This window comes from Ambystoma mexicanum, chromosome 5q (assembly GCF_040938575.1).
Source record: "Ambystoma mexicanum isolate Mex_15411 chromosome 5q, UKY_AmexF1_1, whole genome shotgun sequence".
Taxonomy (NCBI): domain Eukaryota; kingdom Metazoa; phylum Chordata; class Amphibia; order Caudata; family Ambystomatidae; genus Ambystoma; species Ambystoma mexicanum.
Window position 1 is genome coordinate 973,682,169 of NC_090933.1, and position 25,257 is coordinate 973,707,425.

Consider the following 25,257-nt stretch of genomic DNA (forward strand, 5'->3'; position numbering starts at 1 on the left):
TTTAGCAATGCTCTATGAGTTATTACCAGGTTGCAAACGGATTTTTAACAAAGGAAAGAATGGAGCTGCTATTTTGACAAGTGGAGAAATTGAGCCAAATCGCAAATTGCGGTAAATTTTGCGAGTGCGTGAATCGCGATTGCAGTAAAAGTATAAGGAGTAAGAAGTTGGTTCTACGCTCTAGGTTCGTTGGAAAGCCTAGATTCTAAGCTTTCAGAGGAAAGTTAAATCTTGTTCCTAGGACAAACGGTTCCAGAGATACGGACGATTTAATAAAGGTAGATTTTCGGATTTAAAATAAAACTTAAATGACACATTTAAATGAAAATTTAAATAACACAAATATCACAAAACTTAAATGACACATTTAAGTGACAGCTTGCAGCTGCAGAATTGACAGGTGACAGTTGTGCAGCTTTACAAATGACACAATTTCTAGGAGGCTGTTCTAATTAGGTTAAAATAGTTTGGATTAGATTATTTTAACTAAGAGAATGGGTTCTGCACAGTTTTGGCGGATACTCACTCCTAATTTTGAAATGAATGGGCCTCGTCACGGATCTGGTCAACACGTCCAGCGGCGGTTCTCTCTGCTCGGCGGGTCAATCAGGCACCGGTTCGGCTCACAGCGATCCGGATCTCTTGTTCTGCTCACAGCGGTCTGGGTCTGGTCTGCGGTTCCAGCAAAAATTCTTGGCAGGGAATTGAAACAGCTCGCCCGGCTGTTGAATAGTTTGCAAATGATTTTAAGGATGCTGAGGCCTGCTGAGAAGAGTTCTCAGTTTGTGGGTTTAGGCCCTTGCTTTAAGTTCTGAAGTAAATTTCTGGTCTCTGAAGATTGATGGATGTGAAGTCTGGAGTCTCCCGGCAGAGCGTCCCGCAGAAAATGGAATTGAATTCCCTACCTGTCCCAGCAGTCTCTTTTTATGTGTTTTGGAAGTGGGTGTGTGCGTGGCATAACTGAGCCTGCCCCTCTCTACTTGACATTGGCCCAATTCTCCCCTCTCCCATGATTGGGGGAATTGGGTTGTGAGTCAGAGTGATGAGGTCTGTTTATGGGTCAGAGGATCCTCCCCTGGTCAATTTGCCCACAAATCTATATTTGATTCAAATACATATTTCCCAGGTACACAAGTGGTTGACATTACATGTACATATTACACCTTGCTTAAGGTAGCCTCTGTTCCACCTCTGGCGTTTCTAGGACCTTGCATTCAAAAATGGCAACTTATTTTCGATTTTAGTGGGTTGTGCAATATGCGATTTTCATCAAAAATTATACAAAGGTACATTTCCCTTCCACATATATCCCAGTAACTTCCCATGTCTCTAGCTTAAATACATTGTCTACAATATTCATAATTAGCGGGGTTTTGCCCCAGAACATGGTACAAATTGGAGTTTGGACAGGACCCTTGCTTAACATTGGTTTGATGGCATCCTTACAGTAGAGTGGTGATGTGGAACCCCCCACAAGAAGGTTGTATCTTTGGAGTGGTCTTGTGCCAACTGCGCAGTTCTCCTGGATTCTGGCGTGAATGTGGGCGGCGATAGCTCATCCCCACACCCACCCAGTCTATTGATTTAGTTTGTCCTGGGATAGAATAATGGGCGGCGACAGCTCATACCCACATCTACCCAGTCTATTGATTCAACATGGGTCAAAACCCTTCACAGTCTGCAGCCACAAAGACCAATTCGAGTTGATGGGAATGCAGCCACTCTGCCACCAATTACACTCCTTTTCTGCACCAATATGGCTCTTACAATCATGGTCTTGCATTCACAAAGTAGCGTGTTGTTGGACAGCATGTAGATCAACTGATTTCAAGAGCAGGGAGTGTAATCAACCTCCTGGACATCATAACCACCCTCATTGCCATCATAGAATTGAAAACAGTTAAAGGGGTTGGAGATAGAGCGGGTGTGCTAGGCTGTGCTACATGGGCAAATTGGCATTGCTCTGCTGCCCCTGACCTACTGCTCAGAGCTGTAACTCCAAACCCCTGGCAATAGCATTTGCTATGTTTGCCACATAATCAGTGGCAGCCACTTTACCTGGCACCTCAATAGACCCTTGCACAACTTGGAAAGCATTTGTGTCTGTTGCAACTAGAGAGCATGGGATACATACTCACATCTGCAAGACTCTGACCGTAGGGATGTTGGTGTTTGTGCTGGCTGCAGTGAAGTGGTAAAAACAGGACAGCAAGAGAAGACATTGCATGGACTAGTAACCATCACCACAATTGGAGTATGGATGCTTACAGCACTTGTTATAGCAGGGGTTGATGTGCAATGTGTGGTTATTGACTTACATCATACTATTCTACTACCCAAGATTTGTGTATCCCCAGAATATGCAGCAGCTACAGTTTCTGCAGCAAGCCGTGCAGCATTTTTTTGGCACCTGCATCTCCTCCTTCCACATTTGGCATGCTGTATACTCCTTCATTTCACCTCAACTCAACTGCTGAAAGTAGCAGAAATGTTCACACATCTTTAATCCATTTAATCTTGGATCCTATTGCTCTCAAGCAGTTGGTGTACACAGAGAATCTACCGGCCACGTATGCCCATCACCTCTGATCACCAACTCCAAAAAATGTTGTTGAAACCAGGAATTGTTTTTTTTTTTCGTAAAAATCAAACAAGCTGGCCCTTGCAATTTCTCCTCTGTCTTGCTGCTCTCCAACTGATGGTGTGTTGAGTCACACAGTAAATCAACCAACCACTGATGACCACTACCTATGATCACCAAATCCAACAATTGTTTGGATACCCCATAATTGATTTCTTTTACCCCAAAGCTATTGTACTGGATGTTTTGTGTGTGAGTGCACCCAATCAAACAATCTGTTCAAGTACAAATTCCTCCTCCATCCTACTGCTCTCAAGCAGGTGGTTTGTTGCAACAAACAGCCACTTAACTTGCCACTAATGCCCATCGCCTGTAATCACTACCTCCAACAATGTTTCCTGCATCCAAAACGGATTTTCTGTTCCCTGAAAGCAATTTGCCTGCTTCTGTTTGTGAGTGCACCCATTCAAACAAGCTGGCCCAGTGTAGTTTCCACCACTATTCCACTGCTCACAAAGAGGTGGTGTGGTGTGTCACACATTCAATCTACTTGCCACTAATGCCCAACACCTCTGATCACCACCTCCATAGATTTTCCCAGCAAACCATATGTTTATTTCAAATGCCCCAAAGCAACTTCTTGTGTTGTGAATGGATGTGCCTGTTTATTCGAGCTGGCCCAGCACAAATGTCTCCTTTGTGTTACTACTTTTAACCTGGTGGAGTGTTGTTTCATACAGCCAAACAACCTGCCAGGAATGCCTACTGTCAGAGTTCACCACCCTCAACACTTTTTCCCGCACCCCTACTTTTCTGCTCCAAGAAAGCAATTCAATTGTTTCTGTTGTGAGTGAGGGCACATGTTCAAATAAGCAAGCCTACGGCAATCAACATGACACTGATGGCCAATGCCTTTGAGCACCACATTGAAGAATTTTTCCAGCACCCCCAAATGTTTTCTCTTTCCCCAAAGCAGTTCAACTGCTTGTGTTGTGTGTGTGTGTGTGGCCATTCATCAAGCAGGTCCAGCACACATTCCTCCTGTGTCCTATTGCTTGCAAGCAGGTGATATGTTGCATCACACAGTCAATCAACCTACTGCTAACTCCCATTACCTACATTCACCTCCTCCGATTTTTCCATCACACCCATTTTTTCCTTTCCCTTAACCCCTTAACTGCAAGGCTATTATGCAAGTATATGCAAATTTCCCAGTTCAATCAAGCTGGCACAAGGCATTTCCTCCTCCCTCTTAATGTTCATGCAGGTGGGTGTGCAATCACAAAGCCAATCGAATGCCCCCCTTCGATCACCACCTCCAACAATGTTTCCAGCACCTCAAATTCTTTCTCTGATCTCTCAAAGCATTTCAACCTCTTACGTTGTGAGTGTCCCTGTTCAATCAACTTGACCAGTGCAAAATCCTCTGTTGTACTGCTGAGGCAGGTGGCATGTTGTGTCACACAGCAACCTGAGATCACACCAACAAATTTTCAAGAACCCCAACTCTTTTTCTTTTCCCACACAGCAACTAAAATGCTTGTGTTGTGTTTGATTGCACCCAATCAGACAAGATGGACAAGCACAAATTCCTCCTCCATCCTACTGCTCATGCCTGTGGTGTGTGGCATTACACATCCTATCAACCTGCCACAAATGCCCACCAGGTGTGACAAATAAATTCAATTCAACTGCTTGCGTGTGAGCATGTTTTTTATCAATATGCTCCAGTACATTTATGCAAAGTAAATTGTTGAGGTGCCTGGCAAAAAAAGTGAAATCTCTAAAGAAAGGCCCAAAGATGAGCTTGTCTTTTTGTGAAATGCTGATTGCATTTTAAATGGTGTTTGCAAAATGAAGACAAAAAACTCATGTTCTGTTGAGCAATCACTCAAATCTCCCTATCCAAGTTCTTTCCTATAATATTTAATGCAGAAAATGCAATGAAGTGTTATTTAAATGTTCAAAATACCCTACATGTAAAACGTTTCAGCTCTCAAACAGCAAAAGACATCTAAAGATTCCTTTCCATTTTAATGTTTCTTCTTTCTGTCTCTCCCTGTAAATATAATAAACAAACTGCATGCTAATAGGACAAAACAACCCTACCTAGAAATGAAAGCAAAATGTTCCAGTTCTAGCGCAACAGACATCAGTCCAAACCACCCTCCTATCTCTCTGAAAGATTACCGGCAACTACAGAAGAGTTCCTGTAACTCTTCCTTATATAGTCAGCCGAACCTGCTTGCCCAAACTAATTTAAGCGAATATCGTTAAAGTTAGGAACTTTGGAAGATGCCGAATGCAGTAGAAATTCTGGTGATTCGGGATTCAGATAATAAATTCGGCCCAGGTTTTTTATCTACTCCTCTATTTATAATGTTCAATAGTTGCTGATTCTATATTTTTAGGGTCCGATTCATGGAATTATTTGCACAAAAAATAGGGAACGTGCGCGCTAAACTGCATGCGTAATCCCGTTCGTCGATTCATGGAATCGAATACTCAGGACTTTGCCGGGACTTGCGTGGAGTTTGAGCAGGCTCGGCACGGCTCTGCAAGCGGCCGAGTGCCTTGCCCGATACTCCACAAAGTGGGTGGAAATGGCCTACATAGGCAGCGTAACACACAAAATGAGGAAGAACAATCCTGAAAATGGGTGTTACAAGGGACGAACCGCAGGCAGTCCATAGCATGCCCATAAATATGCATGCCAAAGCGTATTCATGTTTGTGACCGCACAGCCTCTCGCCTGCGAAATGCCCACGCAGTACCCTCGAAATCTCTGCCACCCGAAAGCAGGCGTATGGACATGTGTAGAGGAATAGCAACTCTGGAGGTGGGCTTGAATGTCGTATTTAGGGGTGCATGCACGCAGGCAGGGTTCTGATCATACTTAGTGGTGCGCATACACAGGGTATCAGGGTGCCGGGAAGGTTTACAGGGGTTTGCATGCAGATTGACCAGAAAAATAAATGCGTTTCTGGAAAACTGTAAGCATGTTCTTGGGGTGCCAGTTACAGTTATGGGGGACTGTGCGCAGTGGTGCTGAGGTTCAGGCTTGGAAAGGGGGACCCCATGTACTGTTCACGGGATGTGTGTTTTCGCTCCCTGGGATCCCACAAGTGTAGGTAAACGGGGCTGTTTTGGCTTTGCATGGGGGTGTGTCAGGGGAGTTCTAACTGCGAATTGCATATAGGTCTATTTTGCGGTAAAAAGGTTCCATGAATGCACTGGGCGTGCATTTTTTCTTATGCATGCAGGCTCGCGCAGAGTCATTCTCGGCGTGTGGGCTTTGCATGATCTATGTATAGATTTGCATGAAACAGGCCCTAAGTGTTTACTGACATTTCATCTTTAGGCGAAACGATGCAGCATAAAAAGATTAGGCAGAGGGATAAATGCACACTGTGGGTCAGATCCATACTGCCTTTTAACAACGTGCATATGCCAAGAACACACACAACTGAATAAAACCATTGCATTATCTGCCTAGTCAGATTACCAAAATTCAAACTGCGAGAAACAATGCTTTGTGCATAATGAGCAACATGGGGATGTGCTGTGGTACCAGTTGCCTAATACAACAGACTATTTGTTATTCATAAAGTACACACTCTAGGTTAGGCTACAGACACCCCTGCCCACATGTCTGAACCCCCAAAAAGAAACATGACTGCATAATCATAAGCTCATCTTTATTTTTATTTTTATTTTGACATTTGTAAAGTGCACCTAACCTGGAGGCAACTGGGCGCTGGTTACGTAAGAGTGGTGGTTACAGTTGCTACATATTGCATTTGGTTACAGTAGTTACATGTTGCATTGGGTTACAAGATCTGGAGGCAGATATATGGTAAAATACATTAAATTTAGCACATAGTAGAAACAGTTCATTACAGGTACAAGTAGATTGCTAATACATAGTTATGAGAGTAGCTGTAAGTTTGTGTTTTTTCTAGATGGCTTGGGAGAAGAGCCAGGATTTGAGGCCTTTGCTGAAGGACCAAAGGGAGGTGTCTGATCTCAGCGCTAGGAGTGGGGAATTCCATTGTTTAGCCACAATCACTGGGAAGCTGCACCCTCCAGCTTTTTGGCGTCTGTATCTAGGGATAGCAAGGCGGTATGAGTATGCAGATCGGGTTGGTCCGTTGGACTGGGCTTTAGAGATTTGTCTAGCTAGGTAGATCGGGGCGCTGTTGGACATTTGTGTGTTAGAGATAAGATTTTGAATGTGGTGTGTTCCCAGACCCGGAGCCCGTGGATGTTCTGTCTAGCTGAAGAGATGTGATCTATTTTGGGGGTGTTGAGTGTAACTCCTACAGCATTATTCTGGATGATTTGTAGTTTGTAATATTTTGGGGAGTTAGAGCCTGCAAAGAGGGAGTTACAGTAATCAATCCTAGACAGTATGAGGGCTCTAGTGAGGGTGGTGCAGTTGTCGGTGCTCGGTAATGATCTACTGGCATTGATCAGTTTGGCAGTGTAGCCCGCTGTCAACGCAATTGCGTTAATCTGCCTTGTTAGGGATAGTGATGAGTCAAGGTATCCTCCTAAGGTTTTTACCTCTTTTGCTACAGTGATGATGTTTCCGTCAATGGTAAAGGATGTATAGGAATCATATAGGTTATTTAGCTGAGATTGGCTGTCAATGATTATTTATTTTTGCCCTCATCCCTCCCTGGAACTGGCAAATATTGATGGGTCATTGAAGCCCTCTCACTGTTCACTATGAACCTCTGTTTCAGTGCTGGCCCTAATCCTCCACCAACGTGGGTGAAGGGGGCCGATGTATATGTGAGCGTTGAGAACACAGCAGATAACTACTGTGCATAGGAGGTCTGGGTGCAAATCCCTTCAACTCAAAGCCAGTCCCACCAAGTGCCCACAGGATTCCTCTCCTTCTCCTTCTCCCTCTACCCTGCTAGCCAAGCTGTTTGCTTTTTCCCTCTCTGCCTCTTCCTTACAGCATGCTGACAGGCCGCCAGGTGTACCTCAGAGACTCACCGGTCCCCGGCACCCCCTCCAGTCCTCTCTTGCACTTCCCCCAGGGCCTTATACCCCATCCACACTCAATGCACTTGAGAATTTAATCCAAGAGAGTGGCTCTCTCTGGACTTTCCCCAGTCTCAACTGACTGGTTGCACTTGATCCCCCTCTGTGACCCTCTTGAACTTGCACGATCCATGCACTCCACGCCAGGTTCATGCGCTCCACGCATTACGATCGTCTGTCTATCCTCCCATGTCTTCGCTCCTAAATTGCAGTGTTAAAACTGCGGAATCGCCGTGAGGCCTATTGGCTGTCTCCGAAACTGTTTGAATGTATATTTATGCACTTACTCTGCCTGTGCAGACTATTATAGTCAAGGGCTCTGAGCGACTGTTTGTTTTTTCCCCCATGTCCCCACCCTCCCTGAGCGCAGTGTGTAGGCGCATTATAAATAAACAATACCATACCATACCATTAGTTTGAATGAACGGGCTTGCATGCAGAGAGCTGGGGGGGGAGAATCTGAGGAGGGTCGTCCCTCTCACATTCTCCTGCCTCCTCACAGGGTTTAGCCTCGTGGTCATATTGTTAAAACTGAGTGAGTGAGCGAGCGAGCTAGCGAGTGAGTGAGCGAGTGAATGGATGAGCGTGAAAGGTAGAGTGAGTGAGTAACTGAGCGAGGAAGGGAGTGATATCATGAAAATAGTGCTTACCATAGAGAGTGGACACTCTTGGCATTGAAGCTGAGCACAGCACTTGTAAACGAAAAGAAAAACATGTGTTCTATGACACCAGCCTCAAACAAAAGACACTAATGCCCCCTAACCACGTCCGTTCCTCAAGGAGTATATCCGCCACCCCAATTAAGCAGTTCCTGTTAAGGCCTTAGCTTTAATATATACTGTCACACCACAACAGAATGCTTTTATATGGTTTTGGACTATATTGGCTTTAACACACTAATGTTTTCATTTCCTTTTCCTTGTAAAACAGGGATGAAAATGTGAGTGTTCATGTAGGAATGCGTACAGAGTAGAGCGCATGCATACGGTTTACTTTACCAAGGAATGTGAAAACACTCAAACATGAATTAAAACGATGCTTGTTACCATTTGCGACTTCCGGGTGTGCTTTAGTGAACTGTAACCCGAGCGGGAAGGTGTAACCTAAGGCTTTAACTCAATAAAGCGTTCCTCTTGTTGAAGCTTTTGTTTTTACATTACACAAAGAAAGAAAATGCCAATCACTGCTAAGTTAAACTTTAATGCTAAAAGCTGAGCTTCAAAGGTAAACAAGCAACATTCTCGGTGTGTCCTCAATGGCCAGTTCACTCGAGTGCTGCAGAGCATCCATTGGGCATGGATGAATAGCTGAGGTGGTGTGGTGGGGGGTGCGGGCAGCTAGTTAACCAGGAGGGCTACTTTCAGAACCTGGCACAGACACTGTAGGCATGCGTGCGTACAAACTCCTGTTCAGTGCTTCAAGTGGCATACATAAATTGGGGGTGGGTGGGGGGGGGGGGGTTGGGGAGAGAGGGAGAGGGAAACGTGTTATAAAACAGTATTTGGAGCAAGTAAGGAGTCTTTTAAAAATATGCGGCCCAACACTATTCCTTCCCATCCAATTCATGGATGAAAATCTTGGACGTAATATTATGAAAACGGCTTCATCTGATGCGCAAAGGTAATAAATATAATAATTGCTTGTATGCAACTCTTCTTCCTACAGTATTGTTGCTTCTTGGCAATGGTTAAAACCAGATGTTACTATAGCCCAACTTTTTTTTTTAAGTTTAGAATTGACAAATCTCAGAAAAGACAGCCCTGTTGGAAAGAAAACACATACAAGATTGTTGCAGTGAGAGCTTAATTCACTGAGCTATATTACCAGATTTGTTTTTTTTTGTGGTTTACCAAAGTGATGAAATATAGCTTTATAGACCTGCAGCGAGGGCCGTACTGGGCGTTATGGGCCCAGAAGACTGAGTTAACAGCCCGAGCGAAGCAATCACTCCTTCGCCACTGGAGTCTTCCCATCCCCCCCTTAAGCACTCCCTTGTGCACCACCTTCGTAGGAAACCCACTGCCGACCCCTCCTGTCGGCCAACCACCGCCCAATCTCCATCACTCCCTTCCTGGGCAAGCTCCTGGAGAAACTGGCCATCTCCCAGCTTAATCTCCACATTGAATCTGTTGGTTGTCTTCATGACCAACAGTCTTGCTCCAGAGCTTCCAGAAGCATGGAAACTACTCCCCTGAACATCTGTGAAGACCAGCTCTCCAACCTTGACTCTAACACCCCTTGCATCCTCATCCTCCTTGATCTCTGTTCTGTCTTTGACATTCTCAACCATGACAACCTGCTCAACCGTCTCTGTGATAACCTGGGTATCACTGGTCAGGCTCTGGTGTGACTTACTTTTTTTGCTTCTCTGACCGACCCTTCCAGGTCCAACTTGGGTCCTTCCTCTCCGCTATTTTTTCTCTACCTGTGGTGTCCCCCAGGGGTCTAACCTCTCTCCCTGGCTGTTCAACCAATACCTGGCACTCCTGGCCCACCGCATCACTGCTCTCTACCCCAACTTTCAGACTATGCGGATGACACCCAGCTCATTTTCAGGCTACCCTCGGTCTCATCCACCACTTCCCTCATCTCTGACTGTCTGCTATCCAGGTGAGGTGTGCCGCCAAATGACCTCTGCCTTAATGCCATTAGGACTCAGATTCTCCTCATTGGCACATCCGCTCTCTCCTTTCCTTTAGCTCTCTGGCCGGCCACCCATGGCCTCTTCCTGTTCCCACCTGTAAGGCTAAAAATCTCGGGTCATCTTTGATTCCACACTCTCCTTCTCTCCACACATTTCTGACATCTCTAAGAAGTCAAACTACCAGCTGCTCCTCCTCAGTGGTATTCTTCCTTTCCTCTCCTTCCCCGAGAATCTCACAGTCTCCAGAGCTCTGGTTCTCTCTAGGCTGGACTATTGCAATAGCTTCTTTCTAAATCTGCCTGCTTCTACTCTCCGCCCCCTGCAACTTATCCAGAACAGGACCGCGAGACTTGTACTTGGCCTCAAGCCCAGGGATTGTATCTCTCCAGAACTGAAATCTTTGCACTGACTCCCAATACTGCGAGGATTAAGTTAAAAACCCTCTGCATGTCCACAAGGCCTTCTGGGGCCTCGGGCCTCAATACGTTCAGCTCTCTCTCCCCAAATATGTTCCTTCTCGAGCTCTTTGCTCATCTACCTCAAATTCCCTCAGGGTCAGTCGCTTTTCCAAGCATCAAGTTGGTGGTAGATCTCTTTCTTCGGGGGCCTCCCTCTGGAACAGCTTCCCTGCCTCCCTGAAACTTGAGGAGAATCATCTTCGGTTCCAGAAGCACCTCAAAACCTTTCTCTTTGCTTCTGCTTTTTCTCCTCCTCTCCCTTGCTGACTTCCTAGCTGACACTGAATTTGCACTGGTTACCTGGTCACCCCCTGATCTAAGGCCCAGGTCCCCTCCCCTGCCAGTCGCACTCCAGCACTGCCCTCCTGGCAACCCCCTGCACTTGGGGACTGTTTCTGTATCCCTACAGTCCCACTACCACCTCTTGACTCCTGGTGTCAGCACTTATCCTTGCACTTGCCACCTGCTGGCCATACTTTTACTTACTGTTTAATTTTGTGCTTTTTTTCTTACCCCATGTACTGCACTGTCCTCTCCCCTTTCTCCCTCGCACTTCCCCTCCTTCCCCTTCCCATGCACTTGCGCGGTCTGAATGACAGCTGGCCTAGTAGGATTGTTGTCTGTCCTCCCTCTGTTCCTCCTCCCTTGCCTCGTCGCGCCTTGAAACACTTGTGTATAGGCGCATAATAAATTCCATATCATATAATTTCATATCATAACGCCCAGTACGGCCCGAGCTGCAGGTCTATAAAGCTATTAGAACACCCTTAATTAAGTAGGAAAAAATGCAAATGATTAATATATGCTGCAGAAATTATGTTTTATTGGAGAAGTGGTTAGATGGTGGAAAAGGTAGATCTGTGAAGAAAAACATCTATTTTAGGTTTAAATGCGTGGTGCCAAAGAAATTACGGTAGTTAACAAATTCCCTACTAGTGTTTTTCCTGGTTGTGCCTTTTTTTATATGGTTGCGGGAGGTAATTAGCAGTGTGTGGGTGGAGTATTCCATTGCAGATAGTGCAGGTGTATGTTTTTTTCAGGTATGCAAAAGTGGTGCCAGAGTACAACTGAACAATAAATACAAATGTTCGTGACCATTTAGCATGTGGGTATTGGTATGATTTAAAATGATTCAGTACTTACATGTGTATGTTTCTTTCCATTGCAGCGTTGTAGTACCACAGAACGGCTTTCTTGTTTTCCCTTAGGGGCAGGGGTCACGTTATACATGTTTGTGCAGCAGTTAGGTGAATAACGGAGTTCCACGTGTCAAAGCGTTGTGTGGGGGGTCAAGGAGAGGTTTGGCATGGTGCGTACATTTTACTAATGCGCCATATATGGGCTTAACGTTGTGCTGGTGCTAATTGAATTGAGGGGCATTGTGAAGGTGGCTAACAAAACAACAGTGTTTTTTTATTTTGGCTTCCGTGAGGGGGTGTGTCCAGGTCAGGCACGCTTGCACAGAAACACAGAACATTAACTCTTTAAGTTCCGGAATGGGACGGTAATTAAGTTAACCACAGCAAGTGTGCTGTGACAGTAATGGGCGGCGGCAGTCAGTATCAATTATTTTCCGGGCTGTATTGATTCTGCAGGCTATACCAGTTTGTATTGCCCGCAGATTAGCCAATCAGGTTTGTGGAAACACCACTAGGGTGTTCTAATTTCCATTAAACGTTCAGCTGCAGGTCAGTGACCCACATATTCTGGGGTTATGAACCCTATCACCCCCCCCAACCGATCTCAACAGTGGGGCAAATTCACAGCAAAAAAAGACTTCTTCCAAAAGTCACTTATCCTCGTTTAGACGTGCAATTTGCTGATTAAAGTAAAGAACAAGATTCGCAAATGGATATAGAAGTGCAAATAAACTCAAGCAAATGTAAATTGGGGGCAAAATGGGCGGAAAGGTTCAGATTTACAAATGTTTGAGAGATTTCAAGAAATGTTAACATGTATTTCTTTGTGTGACCTTGGCACGTTTTACTCATGTGTAAATTACAGCTCTGTGGTGTTTGTGAAGCGAGCTTGGCATTTGTGAAAGGGGTTCGGCAATCGCTGATGGGGTTACTAAAGTCGGTCGCATCAGGTGGCAGCAGTGAGCTGATGTTTCACGGGATAGATAATGCTGGCGCTGTGGCAGAGGCCGTGTAACCACAAGCATCGCTTACAGGTCTGGTTCATCCATGCCGCCCCACAGCTGCACACCTGAATGCATACGATAATCCAATACACGTATCTAGTAATATTCAATATAAATCAGTGGTCCAAGTGTACGAAAAGAGGCAGTGGGACTATGCTCCCTGATGGCCTGCTCCCACTCCCCACAAACCCCATCGCCACGCTCCCAAAAAAACCTGCTGTTCATATTCAGCGCAGTGCACTCAAGTACAAGTTTCAACCTCCTCCTACTGATTTATTTGAAAAATAAACCATTAAGGAACTTTTTTTTTAAATAAAAGTACAGGAACAGTAAAAAATAATAATAATGAAAGTAGAGGAGCACCACTCCCAACTGCTCCCGCGCACTTCGACCACTGATACACGTGCCTTTATATAGCATCATTCAATCGTCGAGAGAAGCCGGCCTGGTGACCAGTTACCTGCTGCTTTGTACTTTTGCAAAATGCACACAAGCTGTAAAACGTGCATGACTCAATTACATGCTCAAAAAAACCTCCAAGCGATGGAAATGCTGTTGTCAATTTCGTAATGAAATGTATACATTTGAAATTGTGGAACCATTTTAAACTAAAAGTGTACAACTTTGGAAATACGGTCTAAAGAATTGACATTTCTCCAAAAATGGAAGAAAAGCAGAATGTCTGAATCCCAGACAGACAGGTGCGTGGGTATTCTTAGAAGTGCAGGCATTGTGTATAGGAAACTCATAGTTTCGAACGTCGTAAATGTGAGAGCATGTCTGGCATGCAGAAAAAGGAGATAAGGGCTAAAACGCCATTGAGCTATCTACCCAAATAATAAAGAGTTATACCTCAATATTAGACATGATTTATTCTAATTTGAGTGAGTAGCCTAGCACTGGTCATAAGGAAGTGACTACAGCCCAGTGTCACCCAGTTAAACAAGTAAAGAGGCAATGGTCAATTGTGCCACACACTTACATTCAAAGAAATTAGTTTACGCTTCCTAATATCTCAATAAAGGCAACATTCTATTTTCAAAGCAAACATTATTTACTGGACAGGAAACACGTGTTTTGCCCTCATTACAAAAGGTCTTCTTCAGGGTGCTTGCTCTATATAGCCGGTTACCATGAACTAGTACTCATGGAAGTACTTCATTTTCCTGCTTCATTAAATCACTGAAACGATAGTTCATGATCCTTGCTTCATTTGAACACTTAAACTTACTATAGAAGGTTATTCATTAGAGAAGATCTATCAGGAAAGTAATACTGCAATCTAAATTCTCCCTGGCTGAATCCCAGCTCACAGATCCATTAGAATGGATTGTTTAAGCCCATCAACCGTCTTGCTGATAAACGTGGTGTTGAGCGTGGCTATTTTCACTGTATTTGCTATGAAAATAAAATGTTGCCTTCCTTGAGATATTTCGAAGTTTAAACTAATTTCTTTAAATTCAAGTGTATGAAATAATTGGTCATTACCTCTTTACATGCCTTGCATCTGCCTGTGAACCGACTGGCAACTCCCATGTGTATTGCCATATTGTGAATGGTCCCTCATGGATTTCATACATGAATGCCACATTGGGACCAGAGAATGTGGAGGTCCATGTAGAAGTGGCTGAGCCAAGGAATTCACATGTGGAGTCGAGCCAAAGCCGAGCCAGGGAGCTTGGCTCTAAGATCTAAACATGAGCCAAGCCAGCAAATTGCTCAAACTTGGCACCGTGCCTTCCCACCTCTCACAACACAAGGTTTAGAACTGGTGTTTTTACTGCCTCCTAATAACACAAGCCTCATACCTTGTGTCCTACCACCCAATGCGTCACCATGCAACACTTAAACGTGGCTTCCTGCCTTCCCACCCTACAACACAAAGCCTATACCTGTTAGCCCAATTATAACAGATAGTGCACAGTGAGATCAATAGACCTACCCAGGAGCACCCGCCCCACGTCAGTTAAAAGGTGAATACAGCATTTAGGACCAGTCTGAAGTTGGACATGTGCCCACATGTCTTCTCGTCTATAGCTGATAAACACATGTTGTAATGCTTTGCTTTAAAGAGTTAAAACATGAATCTATTGTATAATAAGATGTGCTTATCCTGGTGCAGGACCTGGTAGAACATTGAAACGTTATTGGCACTGTGATTACTATGATAAAACCTCTGTACAAATGGGCCTCTGCTGCCGATAACACACATTTGACAACAGCTATACTGGGTTTAAACCTCTATCAATCTCTGCCTGAATGAATCCTTCCTGACTCTGATGTATGTGCTCAGTATTGAGCCAGCAGTGTATCAGGAAGCAGTGGTAAAGAATGAGTTTCTGGATATTTTCCATCAAAATGCACCCCTGTACCCTTTTCTTCTTCTTCACCATTATCCCACCAACCTCCAAATACTTCTTGACAATGCTCCAAAACTGTCAGGAGACCCAGGCGTCCCCTGCAACCTACACTTCAATAGGCATGCTAGACATTTACACAGTGCGCTTGATTCAGTTTCCTTGTTATCATTTGAAATTGATGACTTGTTCCAATTTGGAGAAAAGCAGAGCACACAATTAGCAAACAATTCTCTTTCTCCTCTTACGCCGCGGGAACTACTTTCTCACTTCCCTCGTTCAACATGTCCAACCCTCACTAGCCTCGCCCAATACTAGCCCCAGATGTATCCTCACACAGTACACTGCTACCCCATACACGGCATCGGACGGTAGCAGATTACTAAACGTATTGGACCGGCTAAGCACTGTGTTTTATTGGTGGAATTACTCTGCCATTGTGATAGCATCATATGCTGTGTTTCAGGCTAGGGTCTAGCAGTCGCCCAGTAAGGTGCATACATGCAGGGGAGTTGCTAGGTCTGGAAAAGACCCGGGGCTATGCTGATTTCGGAACTGTTGAGACTGGGGGCTAGCTAGCCTTTTGGCTGTAGCTCCTGAGATTCTATCCGGGGCTACAACCAAAAGATCAGGGGCTATAGCCCTCTCAGCCCCCCCTAGCAACGCCCCTACATACATGCCTTGCAGGATGGTGAAGCGACTCTACGAGATCACATTGATAGCAGCTTAGCACTTTAATAATACCAAAAAGCATAACAAATCATAGGAAACCTAAAGTACAAAATTGCTGCTTTCTCTTTTTGCCCCCTTAGCTCCTTCTTTCCCCAACACTAACTCCCACAACCCTTTGTCTTGATTAGTTCTACCTGTGTCCTACCCAGGTTGATCTGAATCCTCCTCAGTGCGTGTGCTTTCATGCTATTTCCATGATCCCTTTTCTGTCCCTTTGCGCATGTCTAGGGTTCACCCCAGTGCCGCCTGTTGGCATATTGAGGTAACATCAACTTAGTAAGGGCATTTTGGAATATATGGCGTATGCACAGACATTACATATAAGTGATTAGAAGCTACTGAGTTGTGTGTGTTGTGTGATCTGCACTTTACAAACTTAGAATCACACCATAACATGGATCCAGACTTCATAGAGACTCTATGACCCCAGAAATATGACTAACATAAACTATGGATTGCTGGAAAATCTGGAACACAGATTACAACTTACAAACAGTAGCACACCACCACTTGAAAGTTTCCCCATGGACACGCCAAACTAGGGTTTCAAGCCCTAAAGTGCCTGGCCCTGAAACACAGTGTGGGCCCTTAATGTGCACTAAGGTTCAGTCGTTTGATTGCAGTGCCCTGAGTCTGGCCTCTTTGGCACTGCAGTGTGCTACTGTGTCTGGAAGCACTCAAAAAGCAGACAACTAAAGCATTGTATGCTGCATGTCAATTTTCAGAAGTGAAATATTCGTACATGTGGTTCTATTTCGTGCACAACTACTTAATCAATATGCCCCGAGTGGCGGGGGCATTACCAACTCAGGTAATGCCCAGGGGCCCATAGCTTAACGAAGGCCCCCGGGTATTACCACAGTCGGTAATGCCCCCACCGCAAGGGGCATATAGCTATTAGTACCCCGGCCCACAAAAACTGCGTGACCGGGCACTAAAAGCTTCTTTTTTGTCCCGAAACGCTGCGCTGTTTCGGGAGAAAAAAAAAAAGATGTCAAAGAAAATGGCCGCCATGGAAAGGGAAAACAGAGTCCGTTTTCCCTTTCCATGGCGGCCATCGGGAGCGGATGTACTGGAAACAGAAGCGTTTCCAGCGCGAGGCCGGAGCGGGGAGTGGGGAGGCCGGAGCATCCTCATTGGCTGAGGGGCTGCCACGCCCCACACCGGGGACAAAGGCCACGGAATCCCAACAGAGGGATTTGCGGCCTGGTAATGACTCGGCGAGGGCCAATCAGAATGGCTCTTTCATTCTGAATGCGCCCTCGCCGGGTACTAATTTGTCTTAAAGCACACAGAATCAACTGACTCTGACATTTCAGTGGAAGGGGGGGGTGCTTACACCTAGCTTCACATTCCACGTGGACTGGAACCATTAAGTCCCTCCTCCAATGTGTTCTTTCACAGACCATTCCCACATCCCCACCCATTAGTCATTTGTCCAATGGCACATGGATTGTGGGTCCTATCCAGCCCCTTCCGCCGGTCTCTCTGTTGATCTTGACACTATCCTATAGACAACAGGCTTGTCAGTTGCAGGATTGACCTGCTGGGGGTTGGCTTTGGGAGCGACAGAAGTTCTTCTGCACAACAAAAATCTTCTTGCTTCAAGGGGACACACGAGTGCATCTCGAGCCCATTGCACAACCACACACCTACTAACAGAACTTGCTATTGAGAAACAATTCTCAATCACCCAGATTGAGTTGCCTCTGGCATGCGACGATCTAGTATTGCATTACTGCTCCACTGTTCATATGGCACGAATAGGCACATTGTACCCTCCTGCATAGAAGCTGAAACATGCACCCCCATCATCCTGAGGACCCTATGCCTCACTGATAACACATTTTCAATTTGCCTAAAGCTGGTGGGACTATGCACACCTTATTCACTCTTACCCATTCTTCTCCTCCACGCACCATGGTCTGAATGGAGCTACAAGTTGCCAACATGAGAACACGCCTTGACACTAGCAGACTACAGTGCTAAATTACACAGTTTAAAAGATTATTCACATTTACATAGAGATGTTCTTAAAACATTGCTGCAACATATTACAAAACAGCCTGACAAATAAGCAAATCCTTACATAAAGCAACACAAATAAAAACTCATTGTAGCTTTGTTTTCCCTGCAAGTACTAGGCTACAGAGCAAAGTCAGTCTGAAAAATCGCATGAGAGTTTTGCAACTGTACTTTAAAGCCTTAAAGTCACACAACAACAAGCGCACCAGCAAACTTCATGCAAATAGTCTAGACAACTTAACATGGGCAGGGCTATTGTTTCATTACTTTGGTTACTTAGCTTGAAAGAAAGCACAGCGTGGGTAGTTGACTGGAGCAGTGACAGGGATTTTAGCTACACATGTGCTGTTCGGTTCTTAGCAGCTAACATTCACATTTGTATGAAGGCTTTCTACAGACAATGGATCATTCTCCACGTGTGCTGATGTTGTACATCTAAAGACCTTCCCATTTAAACGGCAGCTGATAACAGGCACATATATGTAAATGGCTTTGCAGTGAGGGGTGCAAACATTGCTAGACCCCGAGGAACGAGTGCCAGTACAGGCGGAGTATAAAAGGATGTTAGACTGATAACACCTGTCCCTGCCGGCCAAGATTATACATTTTCTTTCCATGCAGCAAACAGGCAGAGCTCAACTTTGGTTTTCGGCTGCCAGTAGCTAGAAACTCAAGTCAAGCTTGAGCCAGTCAGTTGGCCCAAGTCCGCCTTAGCCATGCCTGGCGTACACACTTCTAAGAAAATGCCCTTTGGCAAAGTGAACACTTTAGGGACCTATCAACACTTAACAAAACACCTCCCTGTTTCATGCAGATTCTCAGAGAAGCAGACATGCAGCCAGTGTAAACGGAAGTGTAGGAACACAATCCTCAAGGCAAGGGGAGCATTACATTAAAGCTGTTATCACCTGTCCGCCATCAACTATTTCATCAAGAGTCCGAAAATGAGAATGCTGGGGAATCAGGAGGATTCACACAGACCAGAAATCCGAGTAAGCCATTAGAAACAGATGGTGTGACTCCCCGCTAATAGGGCAACACATAGATGTCCTGACTGACCCAAGGAAGCGGAGCTGCAGCACGGGGTAGAAGGTGCAGAGACCTGACAGAGACACGTTTGCAGAAGTTGAAGAAGCCGGCTGGAGAACTGTCCCAGCTAGTTCTGTCAAAAGCTCTGACTTTGCCGGGTCTGGATCCACGTGGAGGACTGCAAGTGTCGACCCAGATAGTTGGAGAGGTTCTGTGGCTTGCACGTCGTGCTTGGCAATTGTCAGAGGAACCGGAAGAAAGCACTGTCCAGGGAGAAAGGGGCACAGCACTGACACGAGACATGTGAAAGTTCCAGTGGCAGGTGAGGACAGATGATAGAGGTAAGTAGAGTGGTGGAGAGGTGATCTGCGTGAGGGCAGAGGGACTCTAACTGTGTGCACAGGCAGCCACAGACAAACAAAGAGAAACACAATGGGCGAGTAAACTGAAGGATAGATCCTGTAACTGTGAATGCACGAGGAGAGTCGGGCACTGCATCCTGGGAAAATGAGTGAAACTACCAAAGCATATAAAGGACATTGGACCTTATTTACAAAAGCCTTTTGCAATGGTGCAATCTTATTGAAAAACCCATTGCAAATCAGGCGCATTGTGTGATTAAAAAAAATGCCTGAAGGTGAAGTCTAGGAAATGTGGTCAAAGGTCGCGTGTCAACATTTCCATTGATGTCATCAGGGGAGTGATGTCACTTTCACTAGCCCTGGCATTGTGGTGAGTTAGGCTGTGAATCTTTCTCTATATAAGCGAGCCCTCGAGTAAGCAGGAAAACTTTGCATAACAAGATCTCTGCCCCTAAAATCTTCCAAGCAAAAGAGAAGGGCCCTCGTTGTCCTCGTGTTTATTTGGTACTTGGTTGCTGTAGACGTCACTGTTTCATGCACTCCCAATGTTACCACATAAGTACACTGCAGGAGCCCGCTACGGTAATCTGCCCAGGATCAAGCTGCGTTGGGCAGGCCCCCTCCTTCCAAACTTGAAATCTCCATCTTTAACAGTGTGTTCAAAAGCAAAGCATTGTCTGCACTAGTAGACTCGGTCCCAGCTCCCCAGTGCATTGTACATAAATCCCCACCATTGCTTTAGATGTGCAATCTAAGTTTTCTCTGAGCTATTTTCTTAATAATAAGTGCGCTTGTACTTTGTGGAGCACATTTTGGCGCCAAAATATCTATGCTTTTGCAGTCATAATTCTGCTGTGCCATACGGACACACACCAATGCTAGGATCCAGAACGTGCAACAAAGAGCACAAAAGACGAGTAACAATAACAGGAAGGCTCGGCGTTCACTCAAAACATAGGATGCACATGTGGGTAATAACTCCACATACAGTGCGTCTGCAATGCTAGCACATACTTTATTAAGGCCGTTTGCATAGGTGCTGTTTGCTTTGCCACTGCCTGGGCGCCCCCTCTGCCAGAGTAATTACTGCTTTGCCACTGCACGAGCTACAGTGGCAGAAAACAGAGCAGAACAGTGAACCACGTGAAATAAAAGGGGCGCTCGGATTTCCCATCACCAGCAGAAATCAGTCACCCTGCAGCACCCGTCATGAGGGCCTTTTGTTCAGCTTCACGGGGGGGGGGGGGCAGCGACAACCCCTGGCTTGGAAGCGCTTAAGCCCCCCAACATTGCAGAAGAGAGCGCTCTGCTCAGACACTCAGCCGGGAGCTCTGAAGGGAAAGGTGTGCTGCCGCGTCAGCCTGCCACATTTCTCACCTGGGAGAGCAGCGTTCTCTCATTTAAACAATGATTAACATGTCAGCAGCAGCAAATAGCAGAAGGGTAACTGCTGGGCTCCACACCTCCAATGATTAGCATTGCTTTGTGAAATCAAATCCACTTTGCACTGCCAACAAACACCCAGATTCACAGAGCAATGGCAAATGTACTTTTTTGCAGTTCAAAGTGACTTTCCACCACTGTAAAACGGGTGCAAAGTGACTTTGCACTGCCAACAAACACCCTGATTCACAGAGTGGTGCAAAGTGACTTTGCACCCGTTTTGCACTCTCCACCACTCAGTGAATCAGGGTGTTTGTTGGCAGTGTAAAGTCACTTTGCACCACGCTAGAAATTCCATGAATCAGGCCCCAAATGTCCTCTGGATTGGGATGAGAATTGAGAAATGCATCTAATGGGCCAGAGAAACGGAGGACGGGCATTCCACACCTGAACTCAGAGAAAAGGACGGGGTTCGACAGCACAATGGGGTAAAGACTACACTCACGACCAGTTTTTTAAATTTTTCATCGAGCCCACCCAATATGTTGAGGCTGGCTCTGCCCCTGTCTTTACCCGCTGGGCCCTGGCTGGGACCGGGTCCACTTAAACCGCTGGCTGACACCACTGGCGGCTGCGGGGCTGCCTCCAGCCAGCATCCCTTTGGCATGCTTCCCCACCTAGTTTTGATTTCCACATTTTGAATATGGGCCAACCAACATGTACCAGCACGCTGTGGGCTCTAAATCCAGGAGTGGGTCAAGTTGCCATACCTGTCATGGGGTACAGAGAAACTGTGGCAAAGGGCGAAAGAGCGTGGCACTATGATCGGTGCACTTGAAATGCTCCTGCTGTGAGCAGGGTGTTTCGTGAACGCTGCTCTTCGCCAGGGGCCTTCCTCAGCCCAGAAGCACATATTTAGCACCGCAGCAGGGCCATGTTTAGAGTTTCTAATGCGCAAAGACGAATGCCCTGTCTCACACGAAATAACACGAAATCCATCATAACTCCGAAGACTCACTCTAGAGAAGCCTCTGGAAATATGGCAGAGCGCGCATGTTGAGTATGTTTTGTGACCTTTGCCTCTGCTGCTTCCCAGCAGGCCACGTTTCGCCATGCAGGGCGCAGTTTCTGTGTCCATTGACGACTTCCTGGAAAGCCAGAAGGAATTCGACAAACGCGCAGCTGCAGCGAAGCGACCGTCCAGACGTACTGGGGCTGAGGCGTTTACACTTCCAGCCTGCGACTCTAAGGCAGGAGTCACTTTTTCAAGCGTCCGACTCTAGTGCAGGAGTCACTCTTTCAAGCATCCGACTCTAGTGCAGGAGTCACCCTTTCCAGCCTGCGACTCTAGTGCAGGAGTCACTCTTTCCAGCCTCCGACTCTATTCTTTCCAGCCTGCGACTCTAGTGCAGGAGTCACTCTTTCCAGCCTGCGACTCTGGTGCAGGCGTCACTCTTTCCAGCCTGCGACTCTAGTGCAGGAGTCACTCTTTCGAGCCTGCGACTCTGGTGCAGGAGTCACTGTTTCCAGCCTGCGACTCTAGTGCAGCAGTCACTCTTTCCAGCCTGCGACTCTGGTGCAGGCGTCACTCTTTCCAGCCTGCGACTCTAGTGCAGCAGTCACTCTTTCCAGCCTGCGACTCTAGTGCAGGAGTCACTCTTCCGCCATGCCAGACAGGGCAGTGGCTTCACTCTATTGCTAGGATGCTTCAAGGCCAGCAAGACCCATGCGTTCATAGATTGCACTCTAGTCCCCCATTCACAGTTCCTGGCGACCTGTGACACCAGAGGGGTCGCGAGGAGGAGCGTGCGCGGAGCGCTGCCACTCGTTTTCACTGAACGCGTAAGGAGACTGCGGTCCTGGTAGAGTCCCTGGTGGACACAGCCAGGCATGACGTCCGCACGGCGGGCGTTACTTAGCGCTGAGTTTGATTGCCCGAATGCATGCAGGTGTGCGGGGTTTCCCAGGACTCGCCCCTGGCCCCCATGCTCACAGGTGTCTTTCCCTCAGAGCCCGCATCACATCTGAGACGAGCACATTCGCAAGACGCGCCGATGGGGACAATTCAGTCCAGGAATGCTGACGGGCGCTGGCGTGCTTAGAGCTGCTCTGTGATACCGCGAAGGCCATGGCCAGGCGAATAAACAGCGCGCGTACAGCAGTCTAGGGCGCCGTTTCTGGGTTCGCCTCAGCACCCGCGAGTGCTGTGCTGCTGGAAAAGCGTCATTAAACACTGGTACTCGTGATAGGGTTCCCTCTTATAACAACGGGTTCCAGGCCACCCCTGTGACACACACACGACAGAACAGGCAGTTCGAGCCGCAGGCACCATGTGCGCCCACCTCTCTACACGCATGCAAAGGCATAGATCCTTCGCATGACAGCTGCGGGACCACTTGTATCGTAGTACAGGAGTTCGCCCTGCAGGCTACCGTGAAACACGTCACTCGGGTCGGATGCTAAGTGAATATTCAGGGCGCTGGAATATTCAGGGCGCTGTGACACTGTATTCAGAAAGAGGAGGCTGTTACGCAAATGAAGATTACAATAAATAACCAATGGGGTTTCGGCGATACTGTAGCAAGCTATGTTTTCAGCTCCGTATTAAGTCCAGAAAAAAAACAGCACTTAGTACGCCCACCCAATTACTACGCTGCCCCCCCCCGCGCCTCACTAAAAGCAAAACAGTGTACGATGAATGAATCGAAAAGTAACATTTAATTTCTGACGCAGACACATACGCGCGCACACGTGCACCGCGACCCACCGCACACAATAGATTGACGTACTCGCAAATCTCATGGTTGTTACATTCTAGGCTTTACTTTTGTGTATGGGAGCGCGATGCCCACAGATGTGGATCACAGCCCGCCTGAGAACATATGACATGCCAAACGTGCCCAACTGTCAAAGAAAAGGTGACACGTCCATTCCGTGCTGTGTGTCTTCGGAGACACGCGAAGCACGGTTTGCACGCCTCCATTCAGACGGGCACCCCCTGCTAAACGGCGGTGCACACACACACACGGCGAGTCCAGCTAGAGTGTGGATGCCGCTGTGTCTTTAAAAGTAGAGTTGGTCACAGGCAACATTGTCCAGCTGTGCGCGGTGACATTTAGCCGGAAGAAGCCGCACTATATATAGCAGCTTTACAACTTATAAATACACGTTTCTACTTCGCACGCCGTCACTTTGAAAGGACATTTCAGCGTTGCCATTAATACACCTCGTCACACAAGACTATGCGGTGGGAGTGAAGCCGGTCCACAGCAGGGCACCGCCAGTCCGGTGCTGCACGGGCACTTCCCCGTGCACACATGGCCCACATGCAGACCAATGCATTCAATCAGCGGGTCGCCCGCAAACAGGCACTGCGCGCTCAGGAAGCGCGCCTACTAAAGAGATAGAGGGGCACTTACTTTCTGCAGCCACTGCGTGTAGTTCTCCATGGCGTGCTCCAGGTGCTGCAGTTTCTGGGAGGGGAACTCCGGCTCCCCGTGGGGCGCATCCCTCTGCAGCGCGTTGGCGTTGTACTGGTCGGTGGTGCTCTCCCGGCAGCCCCCGTCCTGCTCGGGCAGGATGAAGGTGTAGGTGCACTGCCCGTGCTGGATGCGGTTGTACCTTCGCCCGCTGCTGTCCGTGCCCCTGCGCTGCGAGCTGCACCCCGCGCTGGCAAGCGCCGCAGCCAGGAGGGCCACGGAAAGCCAAGCCGTCATTATGCGAAAGCCCGTCCTTGCTCCCACTTGCAGAGGCTGCTCGCGACCCCAGACGTTCAGCCAATTGGTGAAAACGTGAAAGCACGTAGCCTAGAGAAAGTACAAGAAGTGCCCGTCCTGTCTGTTAGTTTTGGCTTAACTCTAGTGTGCTGCTTGGTGGCGCTGGTCCCCTGTTCTGAAAAGTGATGTATTTACTGCCTGGTAGCCAGGATTTACGGCTTCCTCCTGCTGCGGTCCAGCAGCCAGCATGCCCCACTCGTTCCACATGCATGCCCCTACACTATCAGCAGCAGGACTGCTGTTTTGCTGCCAGACCTCTGCGCGTTTTGTGAAGGCTGCACGCTCTGGCCAAGCTGGGAGCCGCTCGCCTTTTCGCGGGATGACTTGACAGGAATGCGTGTGTGTGTGTGTGTGTGTACGCTGGAGCCCCTATGCTGCGGATGGCGGGCGGCCCGGTACAGAGGGATCGGTTTACAAGCCGGCTGCATGCATGACCCCAATCATGCGCGTCGACCCAGCCCTCATTTTACACCACACTTAAGTGCTAGGGCAGATTTAGGCCGGTCGAGTCAGACAGATCACCTTAGCACCCGTGTGCTCTCTACACCCACTGAGCATTTCCTTGTACACTTGGCACATGTCTTTCCGAAAACCCCATTAATAATGAATGATCTTTAAAGCAAGCTGGATCTGGCACTTGACAGTGGCTTTGAATTCTAACTCTAGGAACACATGTTCCTGTAGCGTGGCAGAAAAACATTCATAAACACAT

General features: G+C 47.0%; 1 protein-coding gene across 3 annotated transcripts in view; it reads right to left on the minus strand.

The window, feature by feature from the left end:
* Nucleotides 1-24,900, minus strand: part of ANGPT1 (angiopoietin 1) — a 1,129,183-nt gene extending 1,104,283 nt beyond the window's left edge. For 2 of the 3 annotated variants that reach the window (XM_069621501.1, XM_069621502.1), the window contains exon 1: nucleotides 24,189-24,624. In XM_069621501.1, coding sequence (XP_069477602.1) covers nucleotides 24,189-24,485 — 297 coding nt within the window. In that variant the 5' untranslated portion in view covers nucleotides 24,486-24,624. Of the gene's footprint in view, nucleotides 1-24,188 lie in introns of all 3 variants that reach the window. The other variant, XM_069621500.1, reaches the window with a different exon arrangement.
* Between the last annotated feature and the right edge of the window lie 357 nt (nucleotides 24,901-25,257).